Source organism: Penicillium samsonianum (genome assembly GCF_028829775.1).
Source record: "Penicillium samsonianum strain IBT 33392 chromosome Unknown utg000008l_segment0_segment0, whole genome shotgun sequence".
Taxonomy (NCBI): domain Eukaryota; kingdom Fungi; phylum Ascomycota; class Eurotiomycetes; order Eurotiales; family Aspergillaceae; genus Penicillium; species Penicillium samsonianum.
The window spans coordinates 185,456-202,890 of NW_026643266.1; the positions used below are offsets into that span (position 1 = coordinate 185,456).

Genomic DNA, 17,435 nt, shown 5'->3' on the forward strand with positions numbered 1-17,435 from the left:
ACAACCGTCTACCAGGCTGTCTTGGCCCCTGAATGAGCGCTAGCTTTGCCAATTATCTTCATTGCTCCTGTCATGAAATTGATACAGCTTTATTGTAATATAGACTGCTACTGACTTATTTCCTCCAACAGACTGGCTAGCTCCTCTTCAAGCTGTTTTAGAGCTTTGGCACTTAGAGCCCTCTTTGAAGTATTCAATCTCAAGGCTTATAAAATCCTCGCCCTCGGTAAACTCTATGAGCACGGGATATTTGGCACCCGCCGCTCGCTTCGCCGCGCTCGTAACTGACACGCCCTGTAGATCAAGCCCAGCAGACACTTGGTCCTGCATCCTGTTGTACACCAGCACCACGCCAAACAGCGATTCTTCTTGAACAATACGCCGGATTTGCGGGGAGGGGAGAGCGTGACTCAAAACTGACTTCACTGCCGCACTTGCTTCAGTGACAATGGTGCCCAAGTTACGTGTTCGAGCTGACGGTATACACACGGGCAGTGCGTCCAGGAAAATTCCGTACATGTCCCCCGTGCCTGGCTCTGCGCGATCAATCCACGGGATCGCTATAACGGCAGAGTCGACATTGAAAACACGGCTCCAGGCCACTGCCGTCACCCCTAGAAACAAGCCCAAAGCTGCGGCCGACGCTGGCTTTTTGAGCCTTGCCACTGTGGAATGCGCGGCATCTTGGAGAGTTTTTGGCGGCTGAGGACAACGGTGCACCGGATTGGAGACGTTGCGCAGATGGGATTTCCAAAAGTTTACATCTTCTGTAGTCGGGGGTTCTGTAAGTCGACGATTCTTCCACTGCGCCCAGTCGGCGTATGGTCGAGGGGGTTTCATGACAACATCCGTCCCAGAGAGGAGGCCAGAGTATATTTCGCCCACTTGTCTGAAGAAAAGGGCGACGGAAGTTTGGTCGGTAATGATGTGATGCTGTACGAAGACGACCTGAACAAGTTGGCCGCTTCCCATCATCGCAATTCTTGTGAGCGGTCCAGTTTCGAGGTTGAAAGGCAAGTCTACCAATGCAGACACTATCCTGTCTGAATGAAGCTCCTCGTGCATCACCTCGGGTGTTTTGGGTAAAATCTTTCTCCGAAGCGATGCACCCTGCCTTGCAAAGCATGTCCTGAAAATATCGCTCGCAGACATGACCTTCTCGATTGCCTGCATCAGCAAATTGGTCTTGACATCCCCGGAAAATGTGACAACAAAGGCGACATTGAGGGCTGATGGAGTCGTGGAGCTGTTATGCTTGTGGTATCGCATTTCTTCAAGATAGGAAACCCCGTCGTGAGCGGTTGGCGTGAACAGGTCGAATCCCACACCGCCGTTCCTCTGCTGCCCTGCCGTGTGGGTTTCTATTGCCTTGGCGAGTGCGCGCATCTTTGTATTGTGAATGAAGAGACTCAGGGGGATATTTTGGCCGAGATGTGCGCAGACCTGCCGAGCGACGGTAATCTGGCGCAGAGAGTTGCCACCAATGGCCAGGAAATCATCCTCTGGTCCCAGTCCAGTTGGAGTCTCAAGGCCGATACTTTCAGCCCATTTTTGCCCAATGAGCGATTCTATTGGGGTGAGGGTTTGATTATTTTTCTGAATCTTCGATGCAGTCGTGACCATGGTACCCAAAGCTTTTCGATCCAGCTTTTGGTTCGGAGTGAAAGGCAGACTTGGGAGTGCGAATATGCGTTGTGGTACAGCGTACGTGGGCAACTGTCGACATAGCTTACTTATTAAATCGCCATCCTTTACGGTCTCTGGTACAGCAAAAGCATATATAGCGTCTTGGATAACCATGGCGGTCACACGACTGACACTGGCGTCGGCGTTTCGGATCAAGTGCTCAATCTCATCAAGTTCCACTCGATAGCCTCGAACCTTGACTTGATGATCGACTCTACCCAGAAACTTCAGATCCATAGACGATGTCCAAGCACCGCGATCACCCGTCTTGTACATGCGGTGATTGCGGTCGAAAGGGTCTGGGCCAAATGCTCTCTTGGTGATGGCCTCTGCATCCGTGCCGATGTAGCCCTCCATGACTTGTACACCGGAGATGTAGATCTCGCCAATCACTCCAGCAGGAACCGGGCGTTTATATCTGTCAAGCACGTATGCGCCGACTCGAGGTACCGTCTTTCCGATAGTAACGGGCTTCCCCGGCTCAATCTGGGTCCAGGTCGCGGCAATGGTGCATTCGCAGGGCCCGTAAAAGTTGTACAGAGTTCGACCACCAGCCCAGGAGTCGCATAGCACTTGTGGTACGTCTTCACCAATGAGATAAATTGTGTCGAGGTTCCGAAATTGGTCAGGGGGCAGCGTAGCCAGAAGGGAAGGTGTCGCCATGGTTGCATTCACCCGGCTCAAATGGGCGAGCCCGTCTGCGTCGTCTTTGAGAACCAAGGTTGCTCCATAGCAAAGAGTGCCAAATATTTCCGCAATGCTCACGTCAAATCCTGGTGAGAACATTTGCGCGTGCCGTCTGCCTGGTCGGGCATGTAGTCTGGCCGGCTCAAAAGACAAGTGCGAAAGAGTTGCTCTATGAGTGACCTTGATCCCCTTTGGAGTGCCAGTAGAGCCGGACGTAAACATGACGTAAGCATAATCATCTATGTCTGTTGTGCTTTCCAGCGCCTCGATCCGATTTTCCAATGAGTTGAAATTATGGATAATCTTCTCGGCCAACAAGTGAGCTCCCGGAAGCGATGAGCGAAGCTCGTGACATTTTGAGTTGGGATAGACGCATAGTACTACGCCAGCAGTATGTATCATACTCTTCATCCTCTCACTAGGTAATTTCGTATCCAAAGGGAGGTATATGGCTCCAGCTTTGATAACTGCCAGGGCACAAATCAACCAGTATCTGCTCCCGTCTGCGAGCACAGCCACGACTTGCTTTGGGCCTGCCAGCTCAGAGATGACCCTGGCCACATAATTGCCTATGCAATTCAGCTCAGAGTATGTGTATGATTCGTCGCTGGACTCAATGGCAACAGCATCTGGCCAGCATCTCACACCATGCTCGAACTTCTCCTTTAGACTCCGTGACCCTGAGTAGGGACTGTAGAGCAAAGGCGAGTTTCGAGTCAGGTTGAGACGGTTGAAGGAAGTAAGCATCATGTCCTTGACTGTTTTCAATTGCAAGACGTTTGGATCCAGTAATGCAAGACAAATATTTCGGAAGTGATGGAGAAGTGGAGACATGGAGTCTTTTTGGTAGTCGCCAGGATCGTAAACCACACGCAGGATGATCTCTCCAGCAGCCTGTTGGACTTGAAGCGTGAGTCCAAATTCTGGCCAGTCTCTTTTATTGATGTCCCACTTGGTTTCGGGCTTGCCAGCAACGGAACTGTTCATTGGCAAATCATACTCTAAAAAGAGGGCAGTTTGAAAGAGTCGGGCCATTGTTCCGGGTGCTAACTGCTGGAGCATCGCAGATGCAGACCACTGATGGTCCGCAATCCCGAGCAGGACATCCTTTACACTTTGAAGTGTATCGTACTTGCTGCCAGATTCGGAGACACGGACCGGAAAAGGGCAAGTATTTATTATCGGCCCAACAACCTCGGCAACATTTTCTCGTGGGAAGCTTCGGCCAGAGAAGACGCTGCCGAAAACGACTTCATCCTTGTCTGCGTAGTTGCTAAGTAAGACAGCCCAAGCAGTATGTAAAACTACTGCAGATGAAACTTCGAGCGATTGAGCGCCGACATTGAGCTGCGCCAAGGACAGGCCAGTGCTGATGCTCTCGTCCGCAATAGCTCCGGCCTTTGAGGCTTGGCCGAGCGGGTTCCAAATGTTGAGAGGTGTTCCCTCCGTAACATTCTCGAGTCGATTGGTCCAAAACTTCTCTGCTTTCCCTTGTGCAATTTTTGAGAATGCGCTTAAAGACTGCGAGTATGTCGAGAATTGTTTTGTCGGTGGCTCATGACGATCGTTGTCCATCTGCCGTCTGACTTGGCTCAAAATTTCTCCGACGGACCAACCATCCACCAACGAATGATGAATGAGCCATAACAGAACAGAGGATTTTTCTGGGGACAAAATAAGTCGAAACGCATTCACTGGCGTAAAGATGTTGCCGTCCCTGTTGTTTGACTTGGCCGCCTGCAGTAGTAATTCAGATTCGCGCGCAATATCGTCTGGCATGGTAGCTTTCGTTGAAAATGCCGTCTTCCAGTCATGCACATATGTTGTTGAGATCGTGAAACTCTCGTTTGCCGGCTCGAAACTGGAGCGAAATAACTCATAATCTGCCAAAACCAACTCCCATGCCTTACTCAGGACATCTCCATCAATGTCGTTCTGAGATGCATGTAGTGATATCGTTACAAGCATATACCCGGTTAACGGCTCTTTTAATGATGATCTGATGATTCCTTTCTGGACATCTGTCATGGCAAATGAAGCCTTTGAGGATTCATTGTGGCTCGGCTTCAAGCTAGAAACGCCAACATTGGGGACCAAATCCAATACACCATCAGCATCCTCGATGACTTCTAATACTTTGGAAACTTTCACGAGGCTGGGTAGTGAGAAAAGTGCGATTGTTGACGCTGTCAGCCCTTTTTGTCGCAAAATCGAAAGCAGCTTGATTCCAAGCAGCGAGTTTCCGCCTAATTCAGTGAAGGACCTATTCACATCCACAAACGTACTTGGGATTTCAAGACATTGCCCAACGGCTTCTTCGAGGACCAGTAGAATGCCCGTAGATGTGGATTGGATCGGTGGCGAACGTATTTTCTTCAGACTCAGCTCCTGGAGTAGCGACCTGTGATCGATTTTTCCGTTTGTGGTTTGTGGAAGCTCATCAAGGGAGTATACTTCGTCCGGTACTATAAACGAATCAAACTCTGAGCGCATGTTTTGTCGTAACCGTGTCCCATCAAGTGACGCTGGTGTTATAAAAGCGACCAGGCGCTGAAGGTGCATGACGGCGGCGGCTGACTCGACTCCAGGCTGGGAGCAGATCGCAGGGACAACTTCGGCTTCCAGATTGACCAAAAAGCCTCGGTTCTTGACCATTTGATCTTTCCGACCGAGGAATATTAGCCCGTCCTCTGTCCGCTTGGCCAAGTCGCCAGTCAAGTATAGTCGATTGCCGTGCCAGTGGATGAACTTTTCGTCCGTCTTCTGCGGATCTTTGTAGTAGCCAAGGGCTAAGACCGCTGATCCCATGACGCCAATCTCCCCTTCATCGCTCTCTTCCAAGTTGTGGTTTAGCAAGACCAGCTTGCTATTTCTGACTGGTGTACCGAGAGTAATGGGACGCCCTGGACGTAGTTCTCCCATGGTCAAGGAAATGGTAGTTTCAGTAGGGCCGTAGCCATTCCACAGCTGGCGATTAGGGGCTGACCATTTCTTTATAAGACTCGGCGGTGAAGATTCACCCCCGATAAATAATGTGCGAATGTTCGAATACGTCGATGGATCTGCGATGGCTGAGAGCAGCGCGGGAGTGGCTGGTAGAATCGTACAGTTCTTCGCGTCGTCTATGAAGGAGGATGTTTCGGAGAATAATAAACGGCCACCATTGCATATTGTGTTGAATAGAGCACCATAAAAGACTGTGAGCGTGTGGCTTTGGTCAGATGTGCAACAGTCAGTTCGTGGAGATGGAGCCATCTACTCACTATCGAAGGCGATGGAGAACAGCGCCAGGGTTGTGTCTCCAGGACGTACGCCGAAATTTATCGGCGCATCCTCATGCCCCGGGGCGACGCAATTCAGAAGAGTTTCATGTGCGACGCACACTCCTTTCGGCGTGCTGGTGGTGCCCGAGGTGAATATTATGTACGCCATAGAACGAGGCGCAAGGCATCGTTGACGAGGCTGTGTTGGCGTGGCCGTTGTGCGAGCGGCCCGGATAGCATCTCCGAGCTCGACACCTTGAATCATGGATACTCCATAATTTTCGTCGCCGGTGGCAATTACTATTTTGAAGTCGAGCCGAGCCAGCACCGCGTCGATGCGCGCGCGGCTCCAGGTGCCGGCCTCGATGGGGACAAAAGCGGCGCCGACTTTGAGAATGGCAAGGACACACACAGGCAGCTCCAAGCATCTCGACGAAATGACGGGGACAATATCCCCCGAGACGACACCGCGGCGCTGTATCAGCTCAGCGACGGCGTCCGATTCACGATCAAGCGCTGAATAGTTCAGATTCACGCCTGCTTTGGAAACTGCGATTCCGCTCGGCTGCTGCCGAGCCTGTTCCAGGAAAAGATCCAGGACGGATGAGGGCTTCGCTATCATATTGTGATGTTGTTGGTGAAATTGGGCTTTGTGTGCTTGTCCGAAACGGTGTCATTAGAGAGATTGAGCTATGAGACAAAATCGAGCTGTCCGGGGTTATAACAGATGGATAGAATAACAGAGAAGGGGGCTACTTTGAAAGCTGGAGGTCATTGCCATTGCCTTGCTTGTTGAGAGTTTATTTGCTTTTTGGCCAAGTCACCTACCTACCTACATCTAGGGTGCATGCTTGGTGGGCACGGCCTCTTCCATTTCCACGTTGCCAGGTGCATTATTAACAACATTGACAGCGGAGTGGTGGAATGCGCCGACGAAAGCATAAGTATCCACAAAATTAGCAAATATTCGCATATTTATTAGTAAGTGCGTGTACTATTAAAATCAAGAGCATTGGAATAAAAATACCACTAAATATTAGTATCCTATAGGGCGTTGGATGTGCGTAAATAGCTTTATATTTGAAGAAGCAAAGTGAGACTTGGAGCTTGAGGAGTGGTTAGTTGCAGTCCAGTGCGCGTTTTAGGAGTACTTGGCGTGCCTAATAAATTACTAGGTAACAATAGTGCCTCCATAAATAACCGCTAGACGCACTAGTCAGCTAGCGCATCACAAAGACTTTTTGTGCCCACCTCTGTACTAATTCCGTGGATATTTCCCCCATGCCAGGGGTTGTTAGCGTGGTAGTTTCGTCACATACTTGAGGCCACGGTCGTCCATTCGCCGTCATGCTCTGACTAGTACCAGTACAGCCGTTCTCGAAATCGGTTTGACAATATACACTGAATAACTCTTCTCTGGACCCACCGCCAAGACTTTAGCTCGGATAAAATATTCAGCAAGCCGCAATAAAAAAGATGGGTTAAAGGGAAGTAGTTCTTTAGAGACCTGTATTCTGCTATTTTTACGTACATTCCCCATAGACCCTCTACCTTGCATCCCCTTCGATCCTCATCCGCATCCTTCACGGGGCACAGCCAGTTCCGCAAGTCAATACCAGTTTGCACCTTAAGCCTACTTCCATAGCGGCCTTGAAGACTCCATCCTCGATAGCCATCTTCAAAATCCTATTCTCTCAGTAGACCGACACGCGCGTCCGTCCTCTCGAGCCATATAGAAAGTGTCGTATCTGCAGTCCGCCCACCCAGTCTTCCGTCGGATTGTCAAATCCATTTCGCGCTACCTTGTAAGATCTCTCTGACAAGGCCGACCGTGTCTCGCAGGAGTTTGCCCAGTTGTATCCTCTCTGTACCCAGAACAGCCAAGCAACACAGTGTTGCCCCTCCTACTAACCAAAGTACCTCGTCGTTCTCTGTGTGGATTCAAGCATGCCGGGTTGTGCCGTGTCTTCGTGGTTTTGCTTTTGACTCTGTCGTTCGTGTATCCTCAGACCCAGCGATATCCTCCTTTCAACAGAGCAGCCCGAGAGCACCCCAAGGGTGTCCTATCCCACGACCCTAGTGTCCGCTGATTGTCGGATCGGTTTCGCAGTCGTGTGTCGGGTGGTTTTCAAAGTGTTCCCTTGTCGCCTGTGCGTGGGGTCAGGGCCCCTGACCCCTGAGCTCTCGCTCCCGCCGTAGCCCTAGCCAGCGGACAGTGCTGGCCAGTGGTGACTCTTCTTAGCTCTGCAAATACCTCCCAGGCAAGGCATTCACAGGTTCCCAGCCGGCACCACGGGGAGGTGAGAGTCGTCGCCAGCCTCGAGAATGACCAGTCGTTCTCGAAATCGGCTTGACAGATACACTCTTCGCACTCTTTTCTGGCCCCACCGCCAAGGCCTTAGTGCAGATCAATTATTGAGCGGGCCGCATCAAATTGATGCATATCGTAAAAGTCACCTAGCAGAAAGTCCAGGATTCAGTTGTTAGGCAACCTCCCACATGATTTACAGAGCCCCACTAAAGAACTCCACGGAAATTCAATTTATTCTCGTAAGAGTTCCGTAATTTATATACCTGGATACAGTATCATACTTGGTGCCTTTTATGATGTCCAACAATTTGATGAGGCCCGCTCAATAATTGATCTGCGCTAAGGCCTTGGCGGTGGGGCTAGAAAGAATGAAGAAGAGTGTATCTGTCAAGCCAATTTCGAGTTCAAGACCACATACTATACCTATTCCGCTTTCAGCGCGCCGTCAACTAGGTCATCGCAATTCTTGTCATAACAGATACAAGTCTTGCAACAAGCCGTGCACTTACGACACCAGACTACGACCTTTGCTTCCAGCCATGGCGACATCTAAAGCTGCCCTTTGCTCCGAAAAGCATACCGGCGGATACGACGAAGCGCGGCACCCGGTCGACCACGAGAGGAACGCCTCCTGGCTTCTCCCTTACATCCAGCTCTCGCGCCTGAACCCTCCGATCTCGTGGTTCCTCGTCTTCCTCCCGGAGATATTCGGCGTCTTACACGCCGCCGCGGCTCTCAGGAGTCCGGGGAGAGATGTACTACGTGTGGCCGCCGTGATTCTCGTCCACAGCTTCTTCGTCAGCAACGCGGGCGTCGCGTGGAACGACCTCGTCGACGCGGACATTGACGCAAAAGTCGAGCGCACAAAGAACAGGCCCATCGCAAGGGGCGCCATAAGCTGGACGGCGGCATTCGTCTTTGTCTGCTCGCAGGTCGCCTTTGCTGGCATTTGCCTGATGCCAGTGCCGCGTGCTGCGGTGGTTGCGATGGGTCCGATCGTGGTGTCTACGGGGTACTATCCCTTTGCGAAGCGACATATGCCGGCGCCGCAGCTGGTGATTGCCTTTTGCATGAGCTGGGCTGTCATGTTTGGGCGCCTGGCGATGGGACGCGACGACGACGGGGGTCACTGGATGAACGACAAGCCCGTGGTCTACCTGATGGCGGCGACGGCGGTGTGGACGGTTCTGTGCGACACCGTCTACGCACACCAGGACCTGGCCGACGACTGCAAGGTCGGGGTGAGGGGCCTGGCGGTGCTTGTGCAGGGATACGCAAAATGCTCCTTGTGGCTGCTTCTGGTCGCGATGGTTACGCTGCTGTACTATTCCGGCGCTCACGACGGCGTGGCGTATCACGTCTTTAGTGTAGGAGGATGCGCTGTCTACACGGCCACGATGCTCGCGCTGGTGGATTTGAAGGATCCGGCGAGTTGTGGAAAATGGGCGGGCTCGTCGTTTGGCTTCATTGGCTTTCTGATTGCGAGCGGGCTACTGACCCAGTATCTGGCGACCTAGTCGGATGACGACCCGGCGAGATACTGCCCATCGATGACCAGAAATGAGGAAACAGCTTGGACAGCCTTCGCAGCGACCGGGTGGGTGGATGGACCGCGAGCCGCCCGGGCAAGGGTAACTAGTCGTCCATGCAAGACAAGGGGCCGCTTGGGATGTAGACGGTCTTGGAAAACGGTGGACCCCTGTCTAACAATGTAATTAAATAAGCTTCTTCTTCGACTAGACTCGGCCGCATTGGTGCCGATTTTTGACGGCAAATAGAATAAAACGTGTGCCGCGCATTGCGCCGTATAACAATAGTCTCCTGTGCGGAAGTTATGCCGCGCTCGCATCCCTTAAACTTAATGACCTAGGGCGGTTAGCTGAAGAAGGGCAACTGACTAGTGCGCTGAGTTTATCGGCTGGATCGCAAGCTTGGCTTTCCCGAGTACGGAGGTGCGTATACGCACGGCTCCGGAATATATGTAGGGGCCGGTTAGCTGATTTCTCGTGATTATAGCGGTCTTTGGTTAACGTAATTCACTAGTGAGCTGCGCAGCCCAGAGCACATAGTAAAACCGATAAATTACAACATGATATTTCAACAACCAACGCTTTTATTTAATTTCATTACTCGCTGATAGCGATTGATAAGCATTTTTGGTATCATGTATCAATTTTGAATAAATCGAGAACTTGCATTGTTATAGTAGCGAAAAATACATCGCTGAACTCCAGAAATATATATATCTCAGTCACTAATTTATTAAATTCCCCTAAACTCTAACAAGTGGCTAGACATCACATAAAAAGCATTAGCCTATGAGGAAAAGCTCATATAGACAACCGTTGTTGAAATATCATGTTGTAATTTATCGCTTTTACTATGTGTTCTAGGCTGCGCAGCTCACTAGTGGTGCGCAGCTCACTAGTGAATTACGTTACTGAGTCAATTACGTCTTACTTAATTGCGTCAGTTATTACTTTTGGCCGGCCTAAGCAGGGGGCATCAGCAATATGATGAGCTTAATATAAGGGCTAACTGCAGGATTATATCCGCGCTCAATGGCATGTTGAATAATCAAACAGACGCTTCTTTTGGGAATATTAAAGATATTTGCAACTTTCAAAGGCGTAAGATGATCCAATTTAATCAAGGAGAGCACCGAGGCGCGAGTTTCATAAGAATAAGGCATATTGGTATGAAAGCGAGGCAGCTGCACACACGCAGTGCCAGTACATCAGGTCGTCCTATCTCAGGCTTATAATTAGTGAGATTTTCATAATTTGTGGTCAGAATAGGGGTAAACCAAGAAAAATCGCCAGGGAGCGGTGTAGATAGGGGGTTTACGGGTGTCAAAATCGCTTTAAATTTCAAAAGCAATATGGTGAGATTCTCAGGAAATTGTGCCTCTTCTGGTGTTTGAGTGGGGATCACTACTTAGAAAGCCGGGTACAGGTTCGAATGGCCTAGCGTCTCAATAATACGGCACTAGGACTCGCTAGTGCTTATGAGGTGGGCAGAGACTTTTGACGCGCACCTCCGTATGGATATATGGCGTTGCAAAGGTGCTACCGCCAGACCAAGCAAGCTGTTTCGTCAGTGATGGGGAAGACGGAATTGATCGCCCAAACTTTGAATGAGCCCTGTGGTGCTCTGTCCCCACGGTGCTTTGTCCCTGCAAATGTGTTGTCCCTTGCAGTGCATGGAGCATTAAGTTATCTCGCAACTAATATTAGGTATACCCGAAAGGGGCTGAAGAGTCCATCTGAGTAATTGCATCATCTCATATATAAAACAGGAAAGGTACACTATCATGAGGGCAACTAAATGCAACAACCACGGATTGGTGATCGTTGAGCCACCATGACAGCAGTGATGAATGGATATCTGGACCGGGTTCCGCGATTCAAGCATCTAAGAATTTCGATATCCGATAAACGCACTCGAGAATGCTACTCATCCATCCATGATGCAATAAGCAACCTTGGGCGAGCAGTACAGCTGGGCCAGCATCGCCGGCTGATTGACGCCCTGGACGAGACCTTCAGTGCCGAGACACTCGAGGCGATTGCCGTGGAATCTTCCACAAATAAGGAGCTGTGCGCTGCGCTCAGTGTGTACCTGACTACTCTTGAGCAAACGTATGCTTGGCCGAGGCGTGGTACGGTCGCGACACCGCGGGCTCTTTGTGATCATAAACTCATCGTTCAAGTCTTGTATCATGAAGATCTTGCAGCAGTCCTGTCCCAAAGACGCGGGCTGGCCACCGAGACACGCGGGAACCCCGTTCCATTGTCAGGTTTGGCGTTGGCTATGGCGAACGAGCTGCTCCAGCATGCGGAAGAAGCAAGAACAAAAAGCATTCCTCTGCCACAGGCGGTACAAGACCAAGTCAATATGCTGTTCCGCAACTGCAGCCAGGACTGGTACTCGCAGGGCGATTATCGACACGCCGGATCCCACGAACAATTTGGAAGACTGCACGAGGTGATACGGACCAACGGCACGCAACGCTCAGTGCAGGAAATATTCCAGGACAATGGGGGCATCGGGTATCTACATACGATACACGCTCTCCTCCACGACATGCCCGGCGCGACCGGCGGGGTCGTCCGCGCCCTGCAACAACTTCAGACGAGTGTTTCATTGGCGGGAGAAGAGCTGTTTGGCATGATGATTGACGAAGTCATCTGGGGCCAAACGTTTGCCAAGTTCTCCAAGCCAGTTGGCTACGCATCGCTCGGCGCTGGCGGCGCTGACTGCCCCATGTTTCGAATGCTCGATGCCCTCTGCGGAAGACACGACCCCACGGCCGCCGACGCGCTCCTAGAAGAACTAACGATGCGGTCGCGGAATTTCCCTCCCAACATTCGGTCCCTGATCCACGATGTTGCATCTGCACCGTCGCTTCGGGCTCTGGCATCGTCGAGCAGCGCCAGCCCGGAGCTGCGCCATTCATTTGCGGTCTTCCAGCAGCTGATGTACAGCTTATATGAGATGCACCGGAAGAAGGCGCTGAGGATTGTGCTCGCTTTGCGGGCGGGCCAGCTGTATACCTCCTCGGGAACGGAAAAGGCAGCGTCCCCGGAACGCCAGCTCGCGGCGACGCTGCAGTCCGCGATGGACGTGCGGTTCGGCACCGACGCACTTAGCCGGACAATACCTGCCTACGGTAGGGTTGTCTCCCGCATACTAAGTTCTACGGGTCATGTCGAATCTGCCAGAATTCGTTTCAGATTCGATACGCCAATCGTCGTAGGCGCAGGTGACGCAGTCATCATCACTCCTGTGGTTGGCGGCATCAGAGAGTCGAGAACGTATTCTGTTACCAGATTCAGCCCCTCCACTGACAATGGATGCAATGAACATGTTGTTTTATCTCCAACTACTTCTGTTGAAATTTGCTGCCGCAACATGGGGGCTGTTTCGTCATTTCTGTGCTCGCAACACGGCGACTGTACCGTGCGGCTGGCACTTCAACCGAACCCTCACTTCCGCATATCAGGCAACGAGAGCGCCAAAGAGAGCACCTTGTTTATTGCACAAAATGGCGGCGTGGGACTGTTTTGCGCGTGGCTCTCGAGACAAGCGAGACTGGTTGGAAGATACATGCTGCTCGTGGGCGTGAGGCGACTTGATGAACTGTTGTATGCGTCGGACATTTACGATTGCGCCGAGAAATTCGGCAATCAGCTCCAAGTTATATTTTGTCTCTCTCAACCAAACTGTGGCGATGTGCAGCACGTCAAGTCTAGAGGTGTTTGGCCCTTTGCTGGTAGGGTTGTCAAGTTCCTTGCCAGCGAACCTCTGCCGCCAGCTAGAGCGACATATGTTTGTGGCTCAGCAGAGTTTGGTATCGTCGTTGCCAAGGAGATCAAAGGAGCGCGTTTGGCCAAGAAGAGTATCCTCAGCTCTCGACTCTCACCGATTGTTACCTCAAAGATGCCCAGCTTGCGTCTTCACGTTGCTTCCTCCTCGCGGGCGGCGCCGAAGCGCAAGACGACACTTCGTCCCATTTCACGGTGGGAACTGGCGCGCCACAATGCACCAGGCGATATCTGGATATCGTTGAACGGGGTCATTTTGGACATTTCTCTGTTGTCGACTTTTCACCCTGGAGGAGAAAAGACTTTGATGTGCCGCGCAGGTCTCGAAGCAGACGACATGTTCAACTCGGTCCACGCAGGAAGTTTCGAAGTAAAATCCCTCCTGAACGAACTACAAGTGGGCTACCCCCAAGATGAAGCTCCTGGTGAGAATGGCCTAGTCTATCAATGCCTGGACGCCATTGTTCAGATTCAAAACGACCTGACCAACTCTACACGCTTTGAGGAGCGACCGACGGGCTCCATCCACCAACTACCACGGGTACCCCCGACAGAAGTGATTCAGGGCTCATGGATCCAGTTCACAGCGTCGTGGGTGGCAATGCTCGGCAAGCTGTCGCTATGCGAAGAGATGACCCAGGCGCTGTGCGGCGTCATGGACGACTGGTTTGCGTCCATGGCCCAGAAGCAGCGAGCAGTGTATGATTCGGGCTTTTACGACGTGAAGCACTGTGCGGTAGAAATTAAACGGCTATTTAACGCTCACGAGGAAGCAGCTACTGCAATGCATGGAGTATTGGATACCTTGAAACACGGCTTGAGGTGGGTGCGTCATGACGAGCTGCCCAAGATGATGGCGATGGCGACGCAGGAGATTATTCAGCAGACAAAGGAGAGAACTCAATAGTGCAGTGGATGCCACTTTTGCCTTGAGAAAGTTATATAGATTTTAAACGTTTACTAGTCAATGCTAACGGCTGGGCAATGTTCAAGTATACAATGCGATTGACGCGCAGTAAAGTACGGCCGGCCCTGGTGTAGCGGCACGGGCTGGTTACAGACCGCTGGTACTGTCAATATCGCTGCCTCGGTTAGTATTGCGTAGTGATTTATAGGAGGAAAAGGTCTGATTTAAGCAATAAATAGGAAATTCAGTTAGTTTTGCTATCTTGGGAGTCGAAAGGCTGAAAATGTGGGGTAGCCTATCTACGTGTCGAACTGCGGGATCTTGGCACTGCTTAATAAGACGGCAAAAATGGTGCAAATTGGGGGTAAAAATATGTGTCAAATTGATTCAATCTATGAGCATGAGATTCTAATATTACATGAGGATTTATCACACTGCTTAGCCAAAAAGAAGCATTTCAACTAGTCAACTCAACCGACATATTGTGTACTAACAGGAAAGCTGACCAATTACATAACTTGTTCTTACAGTACGTTGAGCTCAAATCATATAATTATCGTCCTATTTATCGTCGGCAAGATAAAGCATGATGATGTAGCATACTGTGACGGCGATGCTTAAGCTCCATCCAGTCAAAGCAAGTCGCAGAGAGTCTTGCGGTGCGAAAAGAACGAAAATAGACATGTTAATAAAGCCCATCTTACTAGCTTCATAGCATCCACTAGGCCAAAATGGTCGGTCAGCTGTATGTTTAACAATATAGCTTCTAGGAATGGGCTCTTACTTCAACAATATCATGAATTCGAGGATGTGATGGTTTCGGTACTGGGGGCTTAAAAATAGCTTAATTGAGAAAGAAAATACAACGCACACCACTGTTGCTATCGTGGCAGCTGTGAACTGACTGATGCCGGTAACCCGGCGGCTCGGATCGTAGTGCCCATGGAAGTAGTAAAAAGCTGGGGGGTTAACCTCGGGGCTGATTGTTAATGGTTAGAGAATCTCGATACCTGGTAGATAAAAGAAAAGGGCATATGTAACTGCTTAGACGCAGTGCATATTTCCATATCATGTCGCTCATTATGGTGCTTGAGAGCGAGATCCATCGCGTCATCATTTTCCAAAACATAAGTAGGTAGGGGGTCGCGGGGGAGGTGGATGTTGTCAAAGTTTGAATGCTCTTTGAGGTTGTCTTGCCCCAAGTTGTTTGTGGGGAGATGGCTGCTGGGGGGTTTAATGTTTCAAAAATAGCGCGTATATATACATGAACGTAAATGTAGAGCGAAAATCGTAGATGTCGCGCTGCGAGGTAATAAAATGTTCCGTTTGTTTTGAAGGGAAGTTTATAGTCCTATAATACAAAAACAATTTAATCTCCCCGGCGTTTTTTGGCTCTTCCATGCTTCCTGATTTCGATCAACACCTTCTTCCACTTGTGCTTAGTCTTTTCTTGATCCGCCTTTTCGTCCAATTTGTACAGTATTCCTTTCGCTTCATTTCTTTCACCTGGGTGGAAGATATGATACCGGTGATCTGTATATGACGGCGATAATTGTCATATCTGGCGTGGCGCGCTCCCATAATAGCCTGGGTACGATCGAATTCCCGCTGTAGCTGGAGGGCTAATACAGCCTGCGCTTCCAGCGCCCTTTGCAAGCTTTTCTAACCCGTCCTTGAAACGCTGAGTGGTAGGATCGTACTGACTGAGACGAGAGCTAATTCTTCGAATTCTCTCAGCTGTTTTTGGAGTGCTGAATTCCGTGATTTGAGAGCCAGTTGACGGGGTATCCAGCCGGGGTAAATTGTCATGATATGGATCGTCCGACTCCATTTCATCAGTAATAAGCTTGGAATTGATAGGCCAGAGGCCTGTCAATTTAAAATCAAGCTTAATTGTATGCGGCCGGAAGGTTTTTCGTCTGATCTCGGCGATACAATGTAGGAATTCATCCTTTGAGAATTTGCGGCATCCAGTCATTGTAGCCGCTTCAACAGCCTCACTATGCCAGTGTTTATAGACGCTAAACACTCCTACATCGAGAGGCTGTAGTATATGGCTGGTATGTGAGAGTAAGAAGAATAAAATGAGATTATTCTTCTCACAAAATTCAATGAATTGGCGTGTTAAATGGGAGCCAAAACGGTCGCATAACACCAGCCGTTTTCCACCAAGCGTACGATTAATCGTCCACTTATGGAATAGCTGAATCCATTGATATGCCAATTGATCATTAATATAACCGGTGTCAGTTACCGCTATATGCTCATCTTCTTTGACATTGTCAAACCAGCGTAGTAATGCCTGCTTTCCACTTAAAATAATAAGTGGTGGACAGGTAAAACCATCAGCAGAAACAGCCTCTAAAACAGTGATAGATTCTCGATTGGTGACAGATCCATTGAATAGCTTCTTTTTTTGGCTCTCTTGTGATAATAAATTGATCCCGTCCGACTCCAATTTGAAAGCCAGTTTCGCCAAAATTGTAGATGTCTTGTTGGCATATACCATGCTCAGTCACCACACGTTGATAGTCTTGAAACCACCTTTCCACCACAGTTTTATCAAGTGCAGAAGCTCTCTCGACGTCAAGAGCTCGCCGGCGTCGTATATAGTACTCGGGATGCCGTTTCATAAAACGTTTTAGCCACTGGTCGCCGGTCTGGGGGGGTTTTGTGGCCGAATCGGTATGGTTATCTTAGAGAATTGAATTGGCTGCAATAGCAATTTGACGACGATTTATCGATGCTCCCACGGAGTCAAAGTAATCGATATATTCACATAGAGCCTTCTCCTGTCCAGGACTTAGTTTCCGACCTTTGGGTTGACGCTGAAAAAGTGATTTTCCACCTAACCACCGGCGTCGTAGTCGTCCAATTGGAACCGCGAATTCTCGTGCAGTTTTCGAGATATTAGGTTTAGATTGGTCAAAGAGAGAGTCGATGGCTTTAAGAATCAGATCCTCTATATCTCTATTGTCTTTAGGCATGGTGGGTGGGGTGGTTAACAATTCAAGAGAAAGTGGTAGGATTTAAAAAAAATTGTTATTTAGATGATCCTGTTCATGTGGGTGAAGGACCCTCGCTTGCGAGGGTCCGTATTTTTGGTAAAAAAAAGAGGGGCCGGTTAGTAGGTTTGAGTGACTTCAATCGCCAACCGAAGCGATGATCTGGCTACGCAAGGAACAGTCCATCGCATCGCGATGCTCAGTTGAGACAACAAATTGTATTTCGAGTGCTTCTCATCAAATGCTTCT

General features: G+C 49.9%; 3 protein-coding genes across 3 annotated transcripts; 2 read left to right on the forward strand and 1 right to left on the reverse strand.

Moving 5' to 3' along the window:
• Positions 1 to 147: 147 nt before the first annotated feature.
• Positions 148 to 6,258, reverse strand: N7471_013026 (uncharacterized protein; the record flags this gene model as incomplete). The annotated part of the gene is made up of 2 exons (XM_057285745.1): positions 148 to 5,570; positions 5,637 to 6,258. 2 exons carry the CDS (start codon positions 6,256 to 6,258, stop codon positions 148 to 150), a joined length of 6,045 nt encoding a protein of 2,014 aa, XP_057129738.1.
• Positions 6,259 to 8,486: 2,228 nt separating this feature from the next.
• On the forward strand, positions 8,487 to 9,464 carry N7471_013027 (4-hydroxybenzoate octaprenyltransferase; the record flags this gene model as incomplete). Its single annotated transcript, XM_057285746.1, has 1 exon — positions 8,487 to 9,464. One exon carries the CDS (start codon positions 8,487 to 8,489, stop codon positions 9,462 to 9,464), a length of 978 nt encoding a protein of 325 aa, XP_057129739.1.
• Positions 9,465 to 11,310: 1,846 nt separating this feature from the next.
• On the forward strand, positions 11,311 to 14,181 carry N7471_013028 (cytochrome b5-like Heme/Steroid binding domain-containing protein; the record flags this gene model as incomplete). Its single annotated transcript, XM_057285747.1, has 1 exon — positions 11,311 to 14,181. The coding sequence occupies one exon, from the start codon at positions 11,311 to 11,313 to the stop codon at positions 14,179 to 14,181; it is 2,871 nt and encodes a 956-aa protein (XP_057129740.1).
• Between the last annotated feature and the right edge of the window lie 3,254 nt (positions 14,182 to 17,435).